The 17,960-nt window shown below is 40.2% G+C and overlaps 2 protein-coding genes and 1 long non-coding RNA gene across 3 annotated transcripts; 1 reads left to right on the forward strand and 2 right to left on the reverse strand.

Annotated features, from left to right (window-relative positions):
• Positions 1-7,337: 7,337 nt before the first annotated feature.
• LOC140541430 (putative threonylcarbamoyl-AMP synthase) lies at positions 7,338-9,083 on the reverse strand. Its single transcript, XM_072664053.1, has 5 exons — positions 9,049-9,083; positions 8,786-8,948; positions 8,517-8,682; positions 7,966-8,060; positions 7,338-7,877 (listed from the first exon to the last, which is right to left on the reverse strand). Exons 2-5 carry the CDS (start codon positions 8,850-8,852, stop codon positions 7,792-7,794), a joined length of 414 nt encoding a protein of 137 aa, XP_072520154.1. The 5' UTR covers positions 8,853-8,948; positions 9,049-9,083; the 3' UTR covers positions 7,338-7,791.
• Positions 9,084-9,589: 506 nt separating this feature from the next.
• Positions 9,590-10,032, reverse strand: LOC140541490 (uncharacterized). The gene is made up of 3 exons (XR_011977930.1): positions 9,956-10,032; positions 9,747-9,839; positions 9,590-9,652 (listed from the first exon to the last, which is right to left on the reverse strand). It is a non-coding gene; the product is annotated as an uncharacterized lncRNA (long non-coding RNA).
• A 3,085-nt stretch (positions 10,033-13,117) lies between these two features.
• On the forward strand, positions 13,118-17,513 carry irg1l (immunoresponsive gene 1, like). The gene is made up of 6 exons (XM_072663811.1): positions 13,118-13,340; positions 13,926-13,989; positions 14,124-14,311; positions 14,961-15,053; positions 15,612-15,817; positions 16,555-17,513. The coding sequence occupies exons 1-6, from the start codon at positions 13,176-13,178 to the stop codon at positions 17,483-17,485; spliced, it is 1,647 nt and encodes a 548-aa protein (XP_072519912.1). The 5' UTR covers positions 13,118-13,175; the 3' UTR covers positions 17,486-17,513.
• The last annotated feature ends 447 nt before the right edge of the window (positions 17,514-17,960 follow it).

Below are 17,960 nucleotides of genomic sequence, written 5' to 3' on the forward strand. Positions count from 1 at the left end.
ATCCCAAAGAACTATTGCCTTAACAAAAGGGCCCTTGAAGATCCATGTTTTACATGTATAGGCAATTAAGTATTTTCAGTAAAAAGATTTACTAGTGTAGAAACACTTTCTTTGTTCCTATAACTCTAACATGTGTGTTAGCTTAACCATTTCCAAAGATCTCTCTAAAAAAGGTCAATATTTACAGCTACTCCAATACCTAGTTTATCCAATCAATCCTTCATTAAATGAAGTCAGGTGAGCTGCTGGATTCTGAACAAATCCTTACACTGACTGTAGAGACATCAGAAACCAAATCCAACTGTACACATTAATAATGACAAACTTCACACTGTATTTACCATTATATTACTGTCAAAAACATACCTTTTGTGAGATACTTTTCATGGCTGGCTAAGACTTTTGCGCTGTACTATACTTTTATAACAGAATATAATTTTTCAAGTATAAAAAATTGAAAAATCTGCCATTTTGTTTTCTTTACTACCATGCAATTCTGTATTATGTCACCGTTGTCAATAGGTCAGGAAAGTCCCCTGTTCCAGTTATTGGAAATAAACTCTGCAGGTGGCAATTAAGACTTTACAGGTGCATTTAGACTGTCATGTGTGTATAATAAATGTTTGACTAAGAAGCTGGAGAGCCATATGTGATCTGGCTTGACAAAATGAGGAAATGAACAGTTTCCTGGTGATGTTAGCCTGAAACTATGTGTAAAACAAACTGCAACATCTTTTCCAATCTAATGCCCTATCTGTGTCTTCTGAAGTTGATGGACTCATGGTTGATTATTTGCATTTTCATAGATTTTAGTGAAACTTTACAAGGAAGTAGAGAATATGCAGTATAGATGTTTTCTTTCCTCTTTCCTTTCACAGTTAGTTTCTGTCAGGACGAGATGTAAGGGTTCCACATGGTTCTTGGTTTGGACATTGTTAAAATCATATATCTACAACTAGGCTTCTGTGTTGTCTAAAACATGATTTTGAAAATAATATACAGAACGGAATATACCCACTACCCAATGGAGTATACCCACTTCCTAATCAAGTGATTAAGATAAAATCACTTCTTTGAGATGACATGGGGTTGTCATGTGAGCCGCCTGCTGACCTGTCTTCTGATGTTGTTGAGGAAGCTTTTCATGGTGTAGGAATCTGTACTCCCCAGACAGTTAGGCTATTTGTCTTTAATATCTCTCATATCCAGACTTCTATCCGGAGTTATAGTGGTCCATCTGTCTTTCTTTGTTGGGTGGTTTTTTTCTAGTCATTTTGACAGCAATGAAAGTATAGTAACACAGTCTGCTCCAGCACTGCTTTTATACAGCCAAAGGATTTGTAAATTATCCATTGTCTGCATCACTTTACATTATTTTTCAGTTTTCAGACACCAAAAATACCTCCAGGTATCGATACTGCCAAATACAAAAGTGATACATAGCTACAAAAGCAAAATACTTAACTGACCCATGACTATGCTATACTTAAATGCCAAAGAAATAAAAAAAAAACATGTCAGTACAAGCACAAGCCTTTGATAAGTGCAAGATTAATGCATTCAAATGAGAAGTGTCTTCAGTTGGCATTAAAACAGAGTTGATCAGACATCCAAACCAAGTTTATTTCATCACAAAGTTGATGTGGGCAGCTACAGAACGCAGTAATGAGAATGCAGTAAAGAATTGACTTCACTGAACTTAAGGACACTGAGAACAAGCTGTGATGCTGCCTTCAGGATGGGTTGGAAGGGCCTGTTGGCATTCATAGAAAGAGCAGCTAGGTGGGAGTTGTAGAGATCAAACCTTGAAATAACAGGGGGGCTGAAGAGCACTTTGATGGCTCTCTTGAAAGATAGGGTCAAATTCTCTGGATGTTGTTGAGGACAAACCAGCATCACTGAGTTTGCAACATGAGTCAAGCCAAGGTTTTGTGCTTCTGCAGCTGGAATGACCAGTAAGTTCTCAAAACAGATGGCAAGAGGACCTGTAGGAATTTACAGTGGCTTAATCTTCCTGGGGTTGAGCAGCAGGTAAAGGGTTGCCATCCATGATGAGATGTTCAGCGTACAGTGAGAGTAGAGTGAAAAAAAAGAGGGCCAAGCACCAAACCTTGTGCACTGTCTATGTTGCACCATGGTCCTGGAGGAACGTTGTTTCGTTTCACTGTGTACTCTGTATGTAGTTGAAATGACAATAAACCCACTTGACTTGACTTGACACCAGTGGAAGGTCTGTGTGAAGCAAATGTGTTAACTGGCAAGAGTGTCTCCTCGAAGTAGGGCGTAAACCTCTGGTGAGGACTGGAGAGGGTGGATAGGAAGGTCTTATTATCTAGCACTGATTGTGGATGCCTAGATATTACATTCATTTGCAGTTAAATGTTTGCGGCAAAAGTAATACTGGTAGTATGCAGTTCAACCAGTCAGTGGACACTTATTAATGGACTGAATGACTCATTTGAAAAACAAAGTACTGTTCGATATGACTCAACCTGTAGGAATTACCCCAAAATGATTTTCTATATATACTTCACGGTTAAAAGGGTTAAGTGGTATACAGCATGGACATTCACACTTACAATTCCCCACCTTTCATTGTTAGTATTATTATTATTATTTTAAGTATTCCTATTCATTACCATGACAACTCAATAATATATTTATTTTTGAAAGGTGTGGTTGGGAGTGTAAGCTCAGTCCAAAACTGCTTGCAGTTTCAGAATGACAGAATGCCACAGTGAACACCCAGTGCTTTCTGTTTTGACCTCAGTGAAGATGGATAAACACTAGAAATAAAACGAAAGTAGCTGCCCAGTACTGGATGTGCAAAAACAACTACTGGGTTTCTCGATTAGCCTGAGTACATATGGGAATGGTAGAAGGCCCAGGCCTATAACCCAAGTCTGCCTGTTAATTTGTCTGCCTGAACTCAATCAGTTCTTTGAAATCTCTGCTGTCTGCTTAAGTTGTAAAATGCTTCCAACTACCAAATCTTTAAGTCTTAATTCTGATATAATTTTACTGTTTATTTTTAAATGTTCTGCTGTTGCATGCATGGTAAAAATAAATCTTCCTAAAGATCAAACAGCAATACAATTTAAATGTTGTAAATGTAAGCATTACCTTTCAAATTGTACTTATTTCACTTGCATGTGAAAGGACTGATTAGCTGTTACGTACTTGCTGTTTTCAACCTGTCGAGCTACATTTACAGTGCCTTCCTCAAACACTGACACCCTTGGTAAACATATATAAAAACAATTTCTGTCGCTCGTTTTGGAAATATTAACAGGAATCCAACCTTTATTTGAAGAACAGAGATTGAATAAAAAGACCTAACCCTTTGCAAAGCTAACAGCTCTCAGTTTTCTCCTAAAATGCTTAATAAGACTGAAGAACACATGGCAAGGAATCTGAGACCATACAGACTCTCCAGATCTTCATACTCTGAGGTACATGCTTGTGGAATTTCCTCTTTAGGTCAATGTACTGGGATGGCCATAGCAAAACCTTGATTCTGTGGTCAGTAAACGATTTTGGGGTTGATTTTGAGATGTGCTTTGGGTCATAGTCCTGCTGGAAGATCGTCCTTTGATACGTCCCATTTTACATTTTCTGGTACCTAAAAGTGGAGTACATGATACCATGTATCTATACAAGTTGCCTTGGTCCTCTGGAGTAAAAACAGGCCAACATCACGGATAAACCTCCATACTTTAGAGTGGGGATGAGGTACTTTTCTCTGTACAGTCGCTACATTTGCGTCTTATTCTTGGTATTTATTGCCAGAAATCTCTGTTTTTGTCTCCTCTGACCATAGAACATGGCACCACTGAAAGTTCCAGTAATCTTCTGGCACTGTGAGGAGATAGGTACAACGGACCAGCCTCTCACATAGGCCTAGAGACTGCGTCTAACACAGCTGACCTAGAGTCAGGTAAGAAGGAGCTTTTCAGGATGTGTTTAAAAGGGCTCATTTTGGCCCATTCAGGGTTGGGGGGGGACAATGGAGGGACATCTGAGGTAGGCACTATGCCTGAACTGACACATGGTGGTAAGCATGCAGAGCCTAAAAGCCCCACGGGACTGTTTAAAGCTAAGTAGTAGCCTGCCAGTAAAACGTAGCACTTAGAGTCTTCTCGGGGCTTAGGGTTATGTTTGTTTGAGTTGCTTGGTGCGTGGTGACAGTTTTTGCGTGTAAATAAAGTCCAGTTTGGGTTGCTCAGAACCGGCGTGTGTGTTTCCTCTGTTCTAAGCTAGCTACCACACCCCTTCCCCAACAACATGTGGTTATGTATGTGGTACCTCGTTTTAGTTTATGAGATGTTCTGACCCCAAGACTTACCTAATGACTCATTTCCTAGATGTGACCCATGGAGATCCTTTGGCCACTGGAACCATCCTCCTCACTGCATTGCAAATGTCCAGATATTTTAACTTCAGAAATTTTAACTCTGATGGTGGAAATCGGTGGCAATTTATTTTTTCAGCTTAATCATCACTGCTGTATTATCTAGTCTTTTTCATAGTGGAAATATGGGGTTTTCAAGGGTCGCAACATTTGAGGAGGCCACAGTAAATTAAGCATTTCTTATTGTGTTGAATAAGACTGTTCCATAAAACATTCAGTATCATCACTGTCACTATCACTAACACCTTTTATCCCTGTTTTTGTCATTTTCGATCTGGCAGCTATACTTTACATTGTGTCAGACTTTCATGATGAATGGACTGATAGAAATGCTTTACAATGACCTGGAATATGATCTTTTTCTTTTGACTTTCATTGAAGAAGGTTTTTTCCTTCCCCTGTAAAGTTCCCATTTGTGAAGATAAGAGAACAGCAACAATATCCATCATGCAACGATAGCTCTCAAAGACCCTTTTTTCATCTGGTGCCTGTGCATACCCTCTAGATAGTACCTGCCTTCAGGCACCACTTTAATGCTTTTAAAATATCAGTACTCTTGAGTGTTTGTGTAGTTGGTAAAAGAGGTTGGAAAGTCCAGGTCCATGAGCCTGTTTATTTGTCCCCACGGTCTCAACCAGTTCTCTGAATTCTCAGACTGTGTGCTGATGTCTCACACTGCTGCCAGAACTTTCCTATTTTCAACAGCAGCCCACAGCCTGTGCGTGCTACACTACAAGCCTGTAGATCTCACCTATTCACCCCTTAGACCACTGTAGATAACAGGGGCAAAGCCAATTTGTAAAAGTCTTGCGTAAACTCTCATGCTACTCAATATTTCCGAAGCAGGTGCGTGTTGTCAGAAGATTTATCTACACAGTTTTTTTTTTCTTTTCCTTGTCTTTTGTGTGTTGTTTTCGGTCAGTCACATACATTCTGTGACATTGAGGCCTTTGCCTCTGGGAGGCTAGATTGTAAGACAGATAGTAGATTGTAAAGTGTCTCTCCATGATGATGTGTTACTTGAAACTTTAAGCTTCTATTCAACTCTCAATAGGGTTAGAATGTTTTTGTGATGACTTAGTAACCAATGCCTTCGATAGCATTAAAGTCTATAATACTGGTTGATGCAAATTTCACCTTTGCATTTCAACAGGTTAGGATCGTCTTTTGAGTGTCTGAAAAGCCACAGGAGATTGCTGTGTTTTCCCCAAAGTTATCATATTTTCCTGTCTTTAAGGAAGTGGCTGTTTTACAAAGCCCATAAAAAAATAAAATAGATGAGATGAAGAGATTTGTAATACACTTTTTCAGTGAAACCTCAACTGAAGATGCTTCCTTTGCCCAACGTAACCTCTGTATAAAGTCAATGGCCTGGTGGCAGGCCGAAAGTGTTTTTACAAACTTCTATTGTCAAAGAATAGCCCCACCAGTTTCTACAGAAATTCCTGTAGTTATTGAGTAATACACCTTATTGTGTAATCAACCTTTCTGCGTGAAGGTTTATTCTTTTTAGGTTTAAAATGTCTAATCATGTCATATATTAATTTAGCAATATTTCATAACTATGTATAACTATGACTATATATGTCAGAAATAAAAAGAGCCTAAATGGACAACAACATTTCCCTTTTGAAACAGCATTGTTTTGCAATGTCAAAATACATTGTCAGTCTTTCAGGTAGAAACTGAACATTTTTGAGAAAAAAACAAAACAAAATGCATATCTAAAGTTTTACTATTTATATATTTTTTACACATAGATCAACCAGTGGTACACTCATAATGATACTGTTTGTGGAGCCTTATTACAAAGATGCACTTGTAATGGTGGTGTGTTATTTAATATACTGTTGTTTAATATACTATAGCATTGTGTACCAAATGTGTCTCCAGTTAATTAAACTACAAAATGATTGTTGCGTGGGACAGAATATGGAAATTTGCTCGTTATGCGTTTTTTCTTTTTTGGAGAGACAGGAGCATTCACGCTAATATGTGGCTCAAATGCGTCTCAGACCACCTCCTGAAGTGGTTTGAGTGGTCTGTTTTGTATTGGACCTGTTTTGTGTTTTGTATGTCAAGATGCATGAAGTGACCAGGTGTAAACAAGGTCATAAATAAGAACATCTAATGGTAAAATAAGTCAGTTTTTCAAGGGCTATTTAATCAAATCAATGATTATATGTAATAACATGACACCTCAAAGAATCATTCAGATTCTTAAATGGTTATTGGCCTGGTTAAAGCGTTCTTTGCATTGGTGGGAAACCTGCTATAGACAGTTCTATATAGAACCTGCTAAAAGGTTATAGTGTATGTAGCACAAAAAAAGGATTCCACTATCGGTACGATCAAGGGAAATTCCTTTACATTTGTGTGTGTTAGATGGATAGGTGGCAGATCTAGAGCAGGTTAGCCTTTACCATTATCTATCCATATACTGTAGTTCAAGCCCTTCGTTGCATAATAATGGGTAGTTGACCCCTTTTGGTAATTGATCTTGTGCCCTTGTCTAATTGAATTTGATAGTTTAATTTCATTCATTGTGACAAGCATCTTTTCTAAGGATCTGTCTGTGTCAGAGTGCATCATTTTCTATCCAGTATTCTAACTTTTTGTGTGTATGTCATTGGAATGCTTAAAATAATGACACAATCACATAGTCTAATTTCATAGTTTTATTAAAATGTATTCATGACTGAGAAACACAAATAACAGAATGACATTGATATATAATAGATTTATCATGCAAAATAATACATATGCCTGCATATAATTATTGTGCATATGTGTATAAATAGTCACACCACTGTCCTTCATTACACTGAAGTCATGTTTATATTATCTATGTCAGTATATTACAAAAATATGATATATATATATATGTATATTATAAATGTAACAGGAAAAAGCAATCATGTTACAGCATTTGTACATTTGGCAAAAAGTGAGTCTTCACCCAGGAGCAAAAAAAAAAAATATTGGCACACATAGAATAAACAGCCAACAATGTTTTGTTCACAATTCTTAACACTGCTGATAAATAGAATGAGGACATTGTGTGGGCATGTTGCATTATCTTTATAAAATATTCTCATTTTTTGGAATGGATGACACCTACATAAGTCTTTCATAACAGCTGACATTAACCCTATATAACTGTTTATAAAGACTTGTTCCAATCAGTGTTGGAGTTGTCATAGAGACTGCATATGAGGTAAGGGTTATGACTACTAATGCTATGTAGATGTCTACATAGATTTATGCCAGTTGTCATGAAAGTTTTATATATGTGTGTCATGTAGCCACATAACATTTGCCCTTTAGTGTTTTTTTGTTTTTTGTTTTTTGTTTACTTTTGGAGACTGATCCTTGAGCTCTTATGCCATATTGTTCTTCACCCTCTCAAAAATCTGCCGCACCTTTACTGCAGGAACGCAACCTTCCCGCAGAATGCCTATCGTACCTGAGAACAAAACATAGACATCGTAAGCATCTATAAAAAAAATGCAGACAACAGAATCTCTTTGCTGGCGTTTTCAGTTTCAGATTACCTTCATCGATTTTCAGGCAGTTGACCACAGTTGATGCTACCACTTCATTGGACTCTCCGTCACACAGAACTCCTTGAATCTTGTGTCCAAGGCGACTGTCAGAAGGACAAGAGTATAACTGACAACAATATCATTGGCTACTGAACTATGATGAACTATTTGTGCTGGCACTAAAGGATTCATTGACTTTTTAATCTAAAAAGACAGGAAATAATGAGGGCCATTTCCGTGTCACTGTATTATGTAAGCGAACTCTGTTTGTGAAATAGTGATTGACATAAACAATTTATATAATAATTAAATTGTTCAGCGAACCGCCTTCTAAAGGTGAAGACCTTTGACAAATGTCTCCACACTGCTTATTAAATGAATGGATCAGTAAGCAAGAGGTTTCAAAGTCGGCTAGGAAAAGGGTTTGACAATAGTGGATTGTATGTGTTTGATTGCTACTTGGACTGCACTGATGAAGGATATTTAAACAACCCTTTCTGAAGACCACACTGTAATAAACACGTAAGGAAAAAAAAACAAAGCACCAAAACACAACTCACCTAATGACCATGTCATGGTGTGTGCTGTCAGGTTCACCACTAGGGTTTGCAGATGTGATGGCCAATGGTCCAGTGATCTCACACAGGTGAGCAGTGACTGTGTGGTCTGGAACTCGGATCATTATGCTTTCCTTGGTCCCCACACGGTCATATGCAGGTCCCACACCTTAAAAAACGAAAATCACCCAAGAAGATTACTTGAAACCCAAGAACATAAGTCTATGATGTATACTGATGGATGATGATGTCCTACAATGCTGCTCCCTCACCAAGTTTGAAGAGCCAGTCACCCTTCGGCACAATGCAGCTGATGCCTCCTGGGTAGACGTTTCTCATGAACTCCCACAGCAGGGGGCTGAATGGAGGTTTGGCTGCCACAAGCTGCTCCACACTAGAGATACAAATGCAGATGGGCTTCTCTGCAGGACGGTCCTATGAACCAGGAATGCGCACAGGTTAGTCAACCTGATCTTTAGTTTATTCCTAATAAACATGGTAATGCATTGTGTATGCAGTAAAACTTGGAGCTCACTTTGATATTGTAGATCTTCTCTATTGCACTAGGATTCTTGCAAGAAGCAGCCAAGGCATAGACAGTATCCGTTGGAATACCACACACACAGTCTTTTTCAAGCAATTTAGCAATCTGTAGGAGCCCACCGGTCCCCCGAGAGCTAGCAATTGGACATGGAGTTGTGGGAGCAGATTCTTTCTTCTTTTTATTCTTAAAATAAGGAAATTACAAAGTATAATCAACATCTCTCAGTGATAACTTGAGATGGTTCATGAGATATTTAGTAAAGCAAGTTGGGGGAAAAAATTACCTTTATCAGTGCAGGGCCAAGCGGTATCAGATTCTTGGAGAAGATGCAGTTGATAAGTGATGCCAGAGTTCCATACAGACAGGTGATGGCAAATAGTGAAAGCATAGCAACTGAAAAAAGAATAGCAAAAAGAATATAAACTCATTACAGTTGTGTGTTAAATGATAGCAAGGTCGCATTTTTTATTTTGTATTAGACAGACTTTACCTTCTAGTTGGTAGGGCAGTCTACCAAGGGTGGAGAGAAGAAAGCAAACCACCATGATCTCCATGATGGTGGTTAATGTCAGCAGAACAAGACTGCCATAGGCAGCTGCAAATGATAAGAATAAGAAATGTTGTTTACCTTTGTAAAAAACGTATTGGCAATGTCCAAAATATGGCATTTTTTAAATAAAAAAACTTACCAATTAGCATCAAGAAAGCATTGATCACCAGAAAAGCTATTGCTCCAGCTGTAAAGCCACCTGCTGTTTCAGTGGTAATATGCAGATGATGTCCTGTAAATAGATGATCGAAGTTTTATTTAGAAATCCAGTATTATTCAATGTAAGAGTGTATCACAAGAAATTACATATATAGTATTTACATTGAATGCGATATTACATGGACATACCTCCAAACCTGAACCATGTCCAGGTGGCCCAAATGGCCACGTAGAAAGATGGTATAACAGAGCCAAACCTCCTGCCACCTTGAACCTGAAGTCGACTAACATACCCCTGGATAATGGCTCCTGGGATGAGCACCCAGGGTACAGTCAGTTCTAGAAAGCCTGGGAGGGGCTGGTTGTTGTGGATGGCTGAGAGCGCTGCCACTCCATTGGTGAGGTAAAACAGAGCATCGGGAAGTTGGGAGCCTTTTCCATGGGGTTGCTCCTTTAGAGACTTCCTCATGCAACCTAGGCCATTCTGGAGTCGATCAGTTGAGACAGGTTGAGGTCCGACCGGAATCAGAGACTTCTCTGCTATGGTGTTGATCAGACGTGCAAATGTGCCATATAATGAGAGAGCTGTGAAGATGGAACACATCACTCCAAAAAAGATGTAGTACCTATGAAGAGGGATCTGGGAGATTGTTGAGATGGTTAGCAGGAAGAAGGCGGCATTGTGGAGAAGCTCCAGGGTATCCATGTTCAGGCATGCAATGCAGAGAACCAGAGCTGCTGCCAGAAAGAACCAGTCTCCCACCATGGCCTGTCTTCCTGTAGCTTCTTCACTCCTTCCAGTCACAACAGACACAACATACTCTTCCCAGGTCTTCACAAGCCAGTAGGTGCAATGCAGGCCAAACTTGGTGGTGTGGTAACAATCTTGTCGCAGGTAAGCATAGTAACTGGACAGGAGCTGGGTGGCAGAGTTAATAGTTATCCAGATGGCACCTAGTGTGAGTGTCGGGAAGTAGCCAAAAGCGTAGAAGGCGAAGATGAATGGTGAGATTGTGTCACAGAAGAAGCCCAAGGCCATGGGTTCAGCATATTTTGTGTTCTTCTTTTTCTCTTGGCCTAGACTCTGAGAGCTGCTGGCGTTGGTTGTCCCGAGGAGCAGCACATTAAAGAGAGGGTTACCGAAGCCCTTGAGGACATAGCGTTGGGCCAGACCTTTGATGAGCAATGCTGCTGAGCCATAGATGGCAAAGAGCAGAATGAGGAGCTCCAGAACTCCTGAGACCACCAGAGCCCACTTACCCACTAGTCCCACAGCCTCAAATACCAATGTGAGGGTGATGGCTCCAAACACAAAGGGCATAATGTAGTTCACTGTGGCCGAGCAGAATGCCAACAGCAAGGACAGAAAGATGTAGGGCACCAGCCCAGCTATGGCAGCTTCACTGATGTATCTAGGGACGGAGGTTTCACTGGCAGGAGTGGAGTTTAAGAAAAGGTTGTTGAGTGTAACGTTTATCATGGTTGAAGTATTTGTATTTGTATTTGTGTGTATTTCCTGGTTCGCTCCTATAAATATTCTTGTTGCACCGTAACTTCCCCAAAGAGCTGCATAGCCAATGAAAGCCGTGCCACTAAGATGGTCATATTTACGGAATGATAAGAAGCCAGCGATTAACTGGCACACTCCTCCAATTAGAATCAGATGAACACCTATACAGGCCCAGAGAAAGAACACAGGAATTAAAACTACATTAAGAATAAGGAACCTTCTAGGCTGGAAATTTTGATTTGATTCTCACAGCATAACGACGCAGAATAACTTTAGTTCATTGTTCTGTAAATATTTTTTATTGTAATTTTCTATTCAAATAGATGGTGATAGTGGTTAGCAGATGTAAAAAAAATACCTGCAAGGATGCTCTCTACTCCAAATGCTGGAATCCCAGTTCTGGCTCCATTGAAGTTCTGTAGAAGCACAACAAATGCACTGATGCCATTGGACAAGAGGCCAAGCACTCCAGGCTCACTGTAGAAACTAGCAGGAAAGCCATTTCCTGATGCCATCACGCCGGTTGACTTTAGCTGATAAGGCTGCGGGATAAGATCAAGGAAACGAAAAAGAAATATTTTAAAGGACTTTCGATATTCGGGCAGTTCGGATATTCGGGTCATGATTTATTTATTGGCTAATCAGGATATTTACATATTCATACATTCATATATATATATATTCCAGAAACATTTCCAGAAAATGAAAGGATAAAGTTCAGACAAAATGAATATTAAATGGGTTACAATGAGGTTGGTCAGGGTGCTTATATGTCTTTACATTAACAATTCATGTTAACATTTATGATACCAATTTACAACCATAATTAAATATTATAGTTATTAAACAGTAACAGAAAAATCATCCACACTTAATTTGAATGAGCACCATATGATGTATGAAGGTTATATTTAGGGTTAGGTGTTAGGTTGAAGTTAAATTTAAGCTTATAATCTTTTACATATAACTTAGAGTTCAGCTGCACAAGTATAGATAAAGATAAAAAAAAGCATCAATATATTTGTTGTTTATTATTTTTTTCACAGTTTTTGTTAATTGTACAATTGAAAATTACATTTTTGTAATTTTGAATATTTGAATGTTTTTCTATTCCTGTCAGACCTTCTCCCCGTGTCACCCTTTCCCTCCCTCTAAGCTTGCAGAGTAAGCATTTGGTTACAGCCCTTCTACAGGTGTGTTTCATTTCATATCCTGCCACCATCAAGAGCTGACACAGGTGCTCTGTTCAGCTGCGGCAGCTCTCTGGCAAATCTGAGACGCTGACACTGACCCTGGAGCTCCCCACAGAGGCAGAGCATAATATTGTTTCTCTGACTTAAATGGGACTCCTATCTCCTTTCCATTGCCATGACACTTCTTTGGAGCTTATGGTCCAGAATAGACTCAAGGGCTTCATCCTGGTTTGGCTCAGTACCTTCAAACTCTGGACACCAATGTAGACCTTGTGGTAAGACTTCTTTGATTTTCTTAAAGCTGTTAAAGGCTAGTGTTCATTTGTTCAGCTGATTTTCATTTTCTCAAATACACTGATGTCTAATAAGCTTCTTTATGCCATCCCTTCTCTCCCACTCTCAAATCAGACCAAATGATAGAAGAAGGAACTTACCTGGTGAAGGTCCTTGATCTGAAGTGTTGGATTGCAGTAGAAGGATGCTCTATGTTTAAAGGATATGTGCTTCTGTGGAGTAGGAGGAGCACCAAAACTCAGAGCCAACCCCATGCCTCATCTCAAGGGACAACATAACCAACCCCTGTCTAAGACAATCAGCTTCCTGCTGTTATGATGAGAAATCCCACCCAAGATGCTAAAAAAAGCAATGCTTTGGAAGTTCCAGCCCCACTTCCTTCTGGGGTGTATTATCAACCTTTCAGAGGGTCATGCTATATAAAGAGGAGATGCAGACTCACCTGAGCAAAAGGAGCATCACCACCTTTCGAGTCCAGCATAGAGAGACTGAGAGAGAGAAAGAGAGAGACAAAGACTTCACCACCTCGAAGGCAAAACCTCAACCACGCCACAACAACATGCTCTCCAAAGTACAGGTAATTAGACTTTGTGGCCTCTCAGTATGTGTATATATGTGTGTGTGTATATATATATATATATATATATATATATATATATATATATATATATATATATATATATATATATATATATATCATAGAATAAATAGGTACTATACAATGAACTGGTACTGTATGCCCTCAGGGCTTTTAGTTTACTTTTCCAATATCTAGTGAGATTTGGCTTGGCTGATGCTCCAAGCCTTACCTGTTCATACCAGGGCAGTGATGTATCATGTCTAATTTGTGTTGTTAGTGAAAGTTAAAAGCTTTTACATTCTAGAGAAATGCCTGTAATGTATTTCAGTCAGGAGTTTATGTAATGGAAGGTAATTCCTCAATGACATCCTGATGCATCTGGTAAAACCTGATTAGCTGAGCAATGGTTTACTTAATATACTGAGACAAGATGAGTCAGCCATAATGAACTATTCAGGCTTGGGGAAATAAATGAGTATAAAGACATTAGAGAGATATTACTAAGTTGGTCTATTCTACACTAGAATAAAAGCATCAGTGTTTCATTTGAAACATTCAAGCATATATCTTTGTTTTGTCCAGAGATCCTTCAGACCCCTGAGCACCTTGACCATGGTCAGAGGACTGCATAAATCTGCACTAGATGGTAAGCCAAAACAGTTCCCCTCTTATTTTAGTCCAGATTGACAAACATTTTTAGCAACTGGTCTTACCAAGACATTTGTCTTTGAACACTGCTGAAATGGACGAGGCATTAAATTCTCTTGCCTTTGTGTTCAGTGGTGGAACGCCCAGCCTCTGAGGAAACCGTGACCAGCAGTTTTGGCAGGTTCATCCAGGGTGTGCAGCCAAGGCATCTGTCGTCTAAGGTGCTTCAACGCAGCAAGCGCATGGTGCTGGACAGCATCGGTGTAGGGTTGCTGGGTAGCACCACTGAAGTCTTCGAGTTGGCTCTCCAGCACTGCCAGGTAAGGACACAGAGTCAAGAGGAAACAAAATTGTAATTTATAGAATGTGCCTTTTTGATGCAGTGTCTGTGGACCATACTGTATGTGGTACAACTCAATACATTTTTCAAGATGCAAACAAAATCATTTGTGAGTGGTCCTAGAGTGGTCTAATGAGAAATTATCTGTTCTAGATAAACCACCAAACCACTTTATGACTTTATTTACAATATCGGACCATTGAATTCCCCTTTAATAGAATTATAAGCATTTTCTGAAGCTTGCCACACCTAATGGGTCTCCTATACTTCAGAATATGAGGAGCAATACAGTACACTGGGTAAACATTTGAATCACCACCCTAGAAACCTAGTTCATATCAAATCCTGTTTTCCAAGTAGATCACAAGGAGAGGCATTCAGGGCAGTGTTTTTTGTAGAGCGATGGCCTGGCCTTTACAGAGTACACATCATTCCTACATAGACTTTAATATGTCTGTCTTTCGTCTAGACTGGCAAGCTTTTGCTGCTTTTTTCCCTGCATGTGGACAAAACCAGCACTGTGCCCACTGCTTACACAAAGTCTTAGACTGTTATGTCAATCCCTCTCCTGGTGTGTGTATTAGCATAAGAGACTGATCCACTGACCCTTCTTTTTCTTCTTCCCAAAGCACATGTATGCTCCTGATGACATCAGCTTTGTCTACGGGCGCAATGGCACCAAGCTTTCCCCAACCCTGGCTGCTTTTGTCAACGGAGTAGCGGTAAGACTTTTTTTTATTATTTTATATTTTAAAGGGATGTCCTGTCCTGTCCCATCCACCATATTGTTTTTCCCAGAAAGAGGTCATGGTGGTTGAACCAGTGAATCACAGTTTCATTCTGATGCATTTATTTTCACTGTTGTCATCACTGAGTGGTAAAACACTTTGCTTAGTGGGAGTGGAAAGTACATCCACAAAGACATGAGGTCTCATCAGGGTTTGTGGGGTGGGATCCTCCCTATGATATAACATAGCATAACATAGCTTGTGTATTTGACCAGGAAATATTAAAGGGGTCCTTCTGGAACTTGGGATTGTTATTAGGCCTTGGTCATATTTCCCTTCAGTCAAGCTCTGCTTTCTTCAAGTGTTATTGTTAGAGCTGGGGTGACAGCCTAGGGCTACATCATATTCCCCATAATGGAAGTAACACACCTCTTAACTATGAGTACAAAGACAGATAGCACGGCTCAGACTAAAGCACCTTGAAAATTATTCACTTAATACCCCAGTGAATGTGATCTCTAGACCGTGTTTGAATGTGTGGGTCTTCTTCAGGTTCATTCCATGGACTTTGATGACACCTGGCACCCTGCAACTCACCCCTCAGGAGCAGTGCTTCCTGCCCTGCTTGCCATCAGCGATATGCTGCCCAGCAAAAGCAAGCCACGTGGTCTGGACCTTCTGATAGCCTTCAATGTGGGCATTGAAATTCAGGGACGCCTCATGAGGTTCTCCAATGAGGCCCGCAACATTCCCAAAAGGTGAGAGTTGTCTCTTTCGCATGTGCCGTGGTTTATTTCACCCAAACTAGACAAGGACAACCAAAAGTATAACTCCATCAAAACAGGGTACCTCAGAGTTTTAAAATATATTGAGAACATGAGTAATGAATTTAAGCATAGTAATGTTATGGGCAGTCCCAACAAGACTGCTCTGTGGGGAACAACATGGGCGTTTTCCAAGCTCTTACAGCTGGAAGCTGGAAAGGGTTGCACCTACTGCATTTAGATTCAGAGGACGTTAATCTGAGCCCGCTCAGAGAACTGTTTATAGGCCTACAAACTGCTTCTGTTCTGTTTGCACTCACTGCCCTTGCACTCTTATTTGGACTCTTCGAGTGGAATAAAATGACTTATAATTTGTTATTTCCCCAAAATGTGCTTTAACCAGAATCCACCTGTGTAATTTGAATGATGCCTGCAGACAACTGTGGTTAATGGTGCATGGGAGTGTCATTATACAAAATAATAATTCTCTCAGGAGAATCCACATGCAGTGTATTGTCATTAAAGTGGCTTCCAAAGGCTGACTCCTAAAGAAAAACTCAAGATGTCCAAAGACTGAGCAAACTGATTTTTAGTATTCTGCCATATAACAATAATATTAAATAATATTAATATATTAATAGTAATATTAAATGCATTATAAAAATTGAAAGAAAAAAAATGCTTTCATCCATATAACATAAATCTGATTTCTTTTCCCATTTCCTCCCAAGGTTTCACCCTCCTAGTGTTGTAGGCACGATGGGCAGTGCTGCTGCCTGTGCTCGCCTCCTTTCCTTGGACAATTTTCAATGCAGTAATGCCCTGGCCATCGCTGCCTCCTTAGCAGGTGCTCCAATGGCTAATGCGGCCACTCAGTCCAAACCCCTCCACATCGGCAATGCATCCCGCCTGGGTCTTGAAGCCGCCCTCCTGGCCTCTCGGGGGCTGGAAGCAAGCCCTCTGATCTTGGATGCAGTGCCCGGGGTTGCTGGCTTCAGTGCTTTCTACGAGGACTACGCCCCGCGTCCACTGGCATCCCCAGAGGAGGAGGAGCAGCACAGCTTCCTATTAGAGGAACAGGACATGGCCTTCAAGAGATTCCCGGCTCACCTTGGCATGCACTGGGTGGCTGATGCTGCTGCCACCGTCCATAAAGCCCTAATGGACCTGTCCTTAGGAAGCATCTCCCCAAGCATGGTGCAAGACATCCTGCTCAGAGTACCACACTCCAAGTACATCAACCGCCCCTTTCCAGAGTCAGAGCACCAGGCTCGCCACTCCTTCCAGTTTAATGCCTGCACTGCCCTGCTGGACGGGGAGGTGACAGTGCAGTCCTTCCAGGCCGAGGCGGTCCTGCGACCTGAGCTCTATGAGCTGCTATCTCGTGTCAGAGTGGAGCACCCCCAGGACAACCCAGCCAACTTTGACCGCATGTATGCTGAGGTGGAAGTCACTCTTGTGAGCGGAGATGTGTTCCGAGGCCGCTGCGATACCTTCTATGGCCACTGGAGGAACCCTCTCAGTGATGAAAGCCTGCGCAAGAAGTTCCACAACAACGCCAGTGCAGTGCTAACCCAAGAAAAAGTGGATGCACTTGTGGAGGCTGTGGAGGGGCTGGAGTACCTAGATGACTGCACACCGCTTTTAGCTCCACTGCAGTAACCAGCTTAGCAACCCTCGCCATTTTCACTTTGTTTATTAACAATTACTGTACTTTCGATTGAAGGACTTTTATTTTGCTTTCTCCCAAATATTGAAATGATCTGTGATTTACAATGTAAACTATAACAGGATTTATTTACTGAATGATTTATTAGTTATTATCATAAATAAGGAATACAGTACTGTATTTCCTGGGAGGAAACAATGTAACATAACAATGTAAATATAACTATTTAAATAGAAAAACTAAATATAATTGTTTAAGGTCATTGGGAGTTTTTTGTATATTCTTTGTATACATTTAATATCATGGAATTGTACTTGTGTGTCAGTAGTGTGATCAGGGCTACTTTTTCAATGAGCCAGTGAACAAATAAAATAATTGAATCCATTCTTGCCTCTCTAGATTTCTTCTTTTACTATTACTGATCCATTTTATTACCATTTTATACTTACATCTGACATGAATTTTCAG

Source organism: Salminus brasiliensis, chromosome 19 (genome assembly GCF_030463535.1).
Source record: "Salminus brasiliensis chromosome 19, fSalBra1.hap2, whole genome shotgun sequence".
NCBI lineage: Eukaryota > Metazoa > Chordata > Actinopteri > Characiformes > Bryconidae > Salminus > Salminus brasiliensis.

Bases quoted from the DNA above. Each gene is read 5' to 3' on its own strand.
- irg1l (XM_072663811.1), top strand. From the start codon at position 13,176: ATGCTATATAAAGAGGAGATGCAGACTCACCTGAGCAAAAGGAGCATC. The intron at 13,341-13,925 runs GTAATTAGACTT...TGTTTTGTCCAG, and splicing joins ACATGCTCTCCAAAGTACAG to AGATCCTTCAGACCCCTGAG. The intron at 13,990-14,123 runs GTAAGCCAAAAC...CTTTGTGTTCAG, and splicing joins GCATAAATCTGCACTAGATG to TGGTGGAACGCCCAGCCTCT.
- LOC140541430 (XM_072664053.1), bottom strand. From the start codon at position 8,852: ATGAGAAACGTCTACCCAGGAGGCATCAGCTGCATTGTGCCGAAGGGT. The intron at 8,683-8,785 runs GTGAGGGAGCAG...TCGTTTTTTAAG, and splicing joins TGACTGGCTCTTCAAACTTG to GTGTGGGACCTGCATATGAC. The intron at 8,061-8,516 runs GTGAGTTGTGTT...TCCTTCTGACAG, and splicing joins CACCATGACATGGTCATTAG to TCGCCTTGGACACAAGATTC.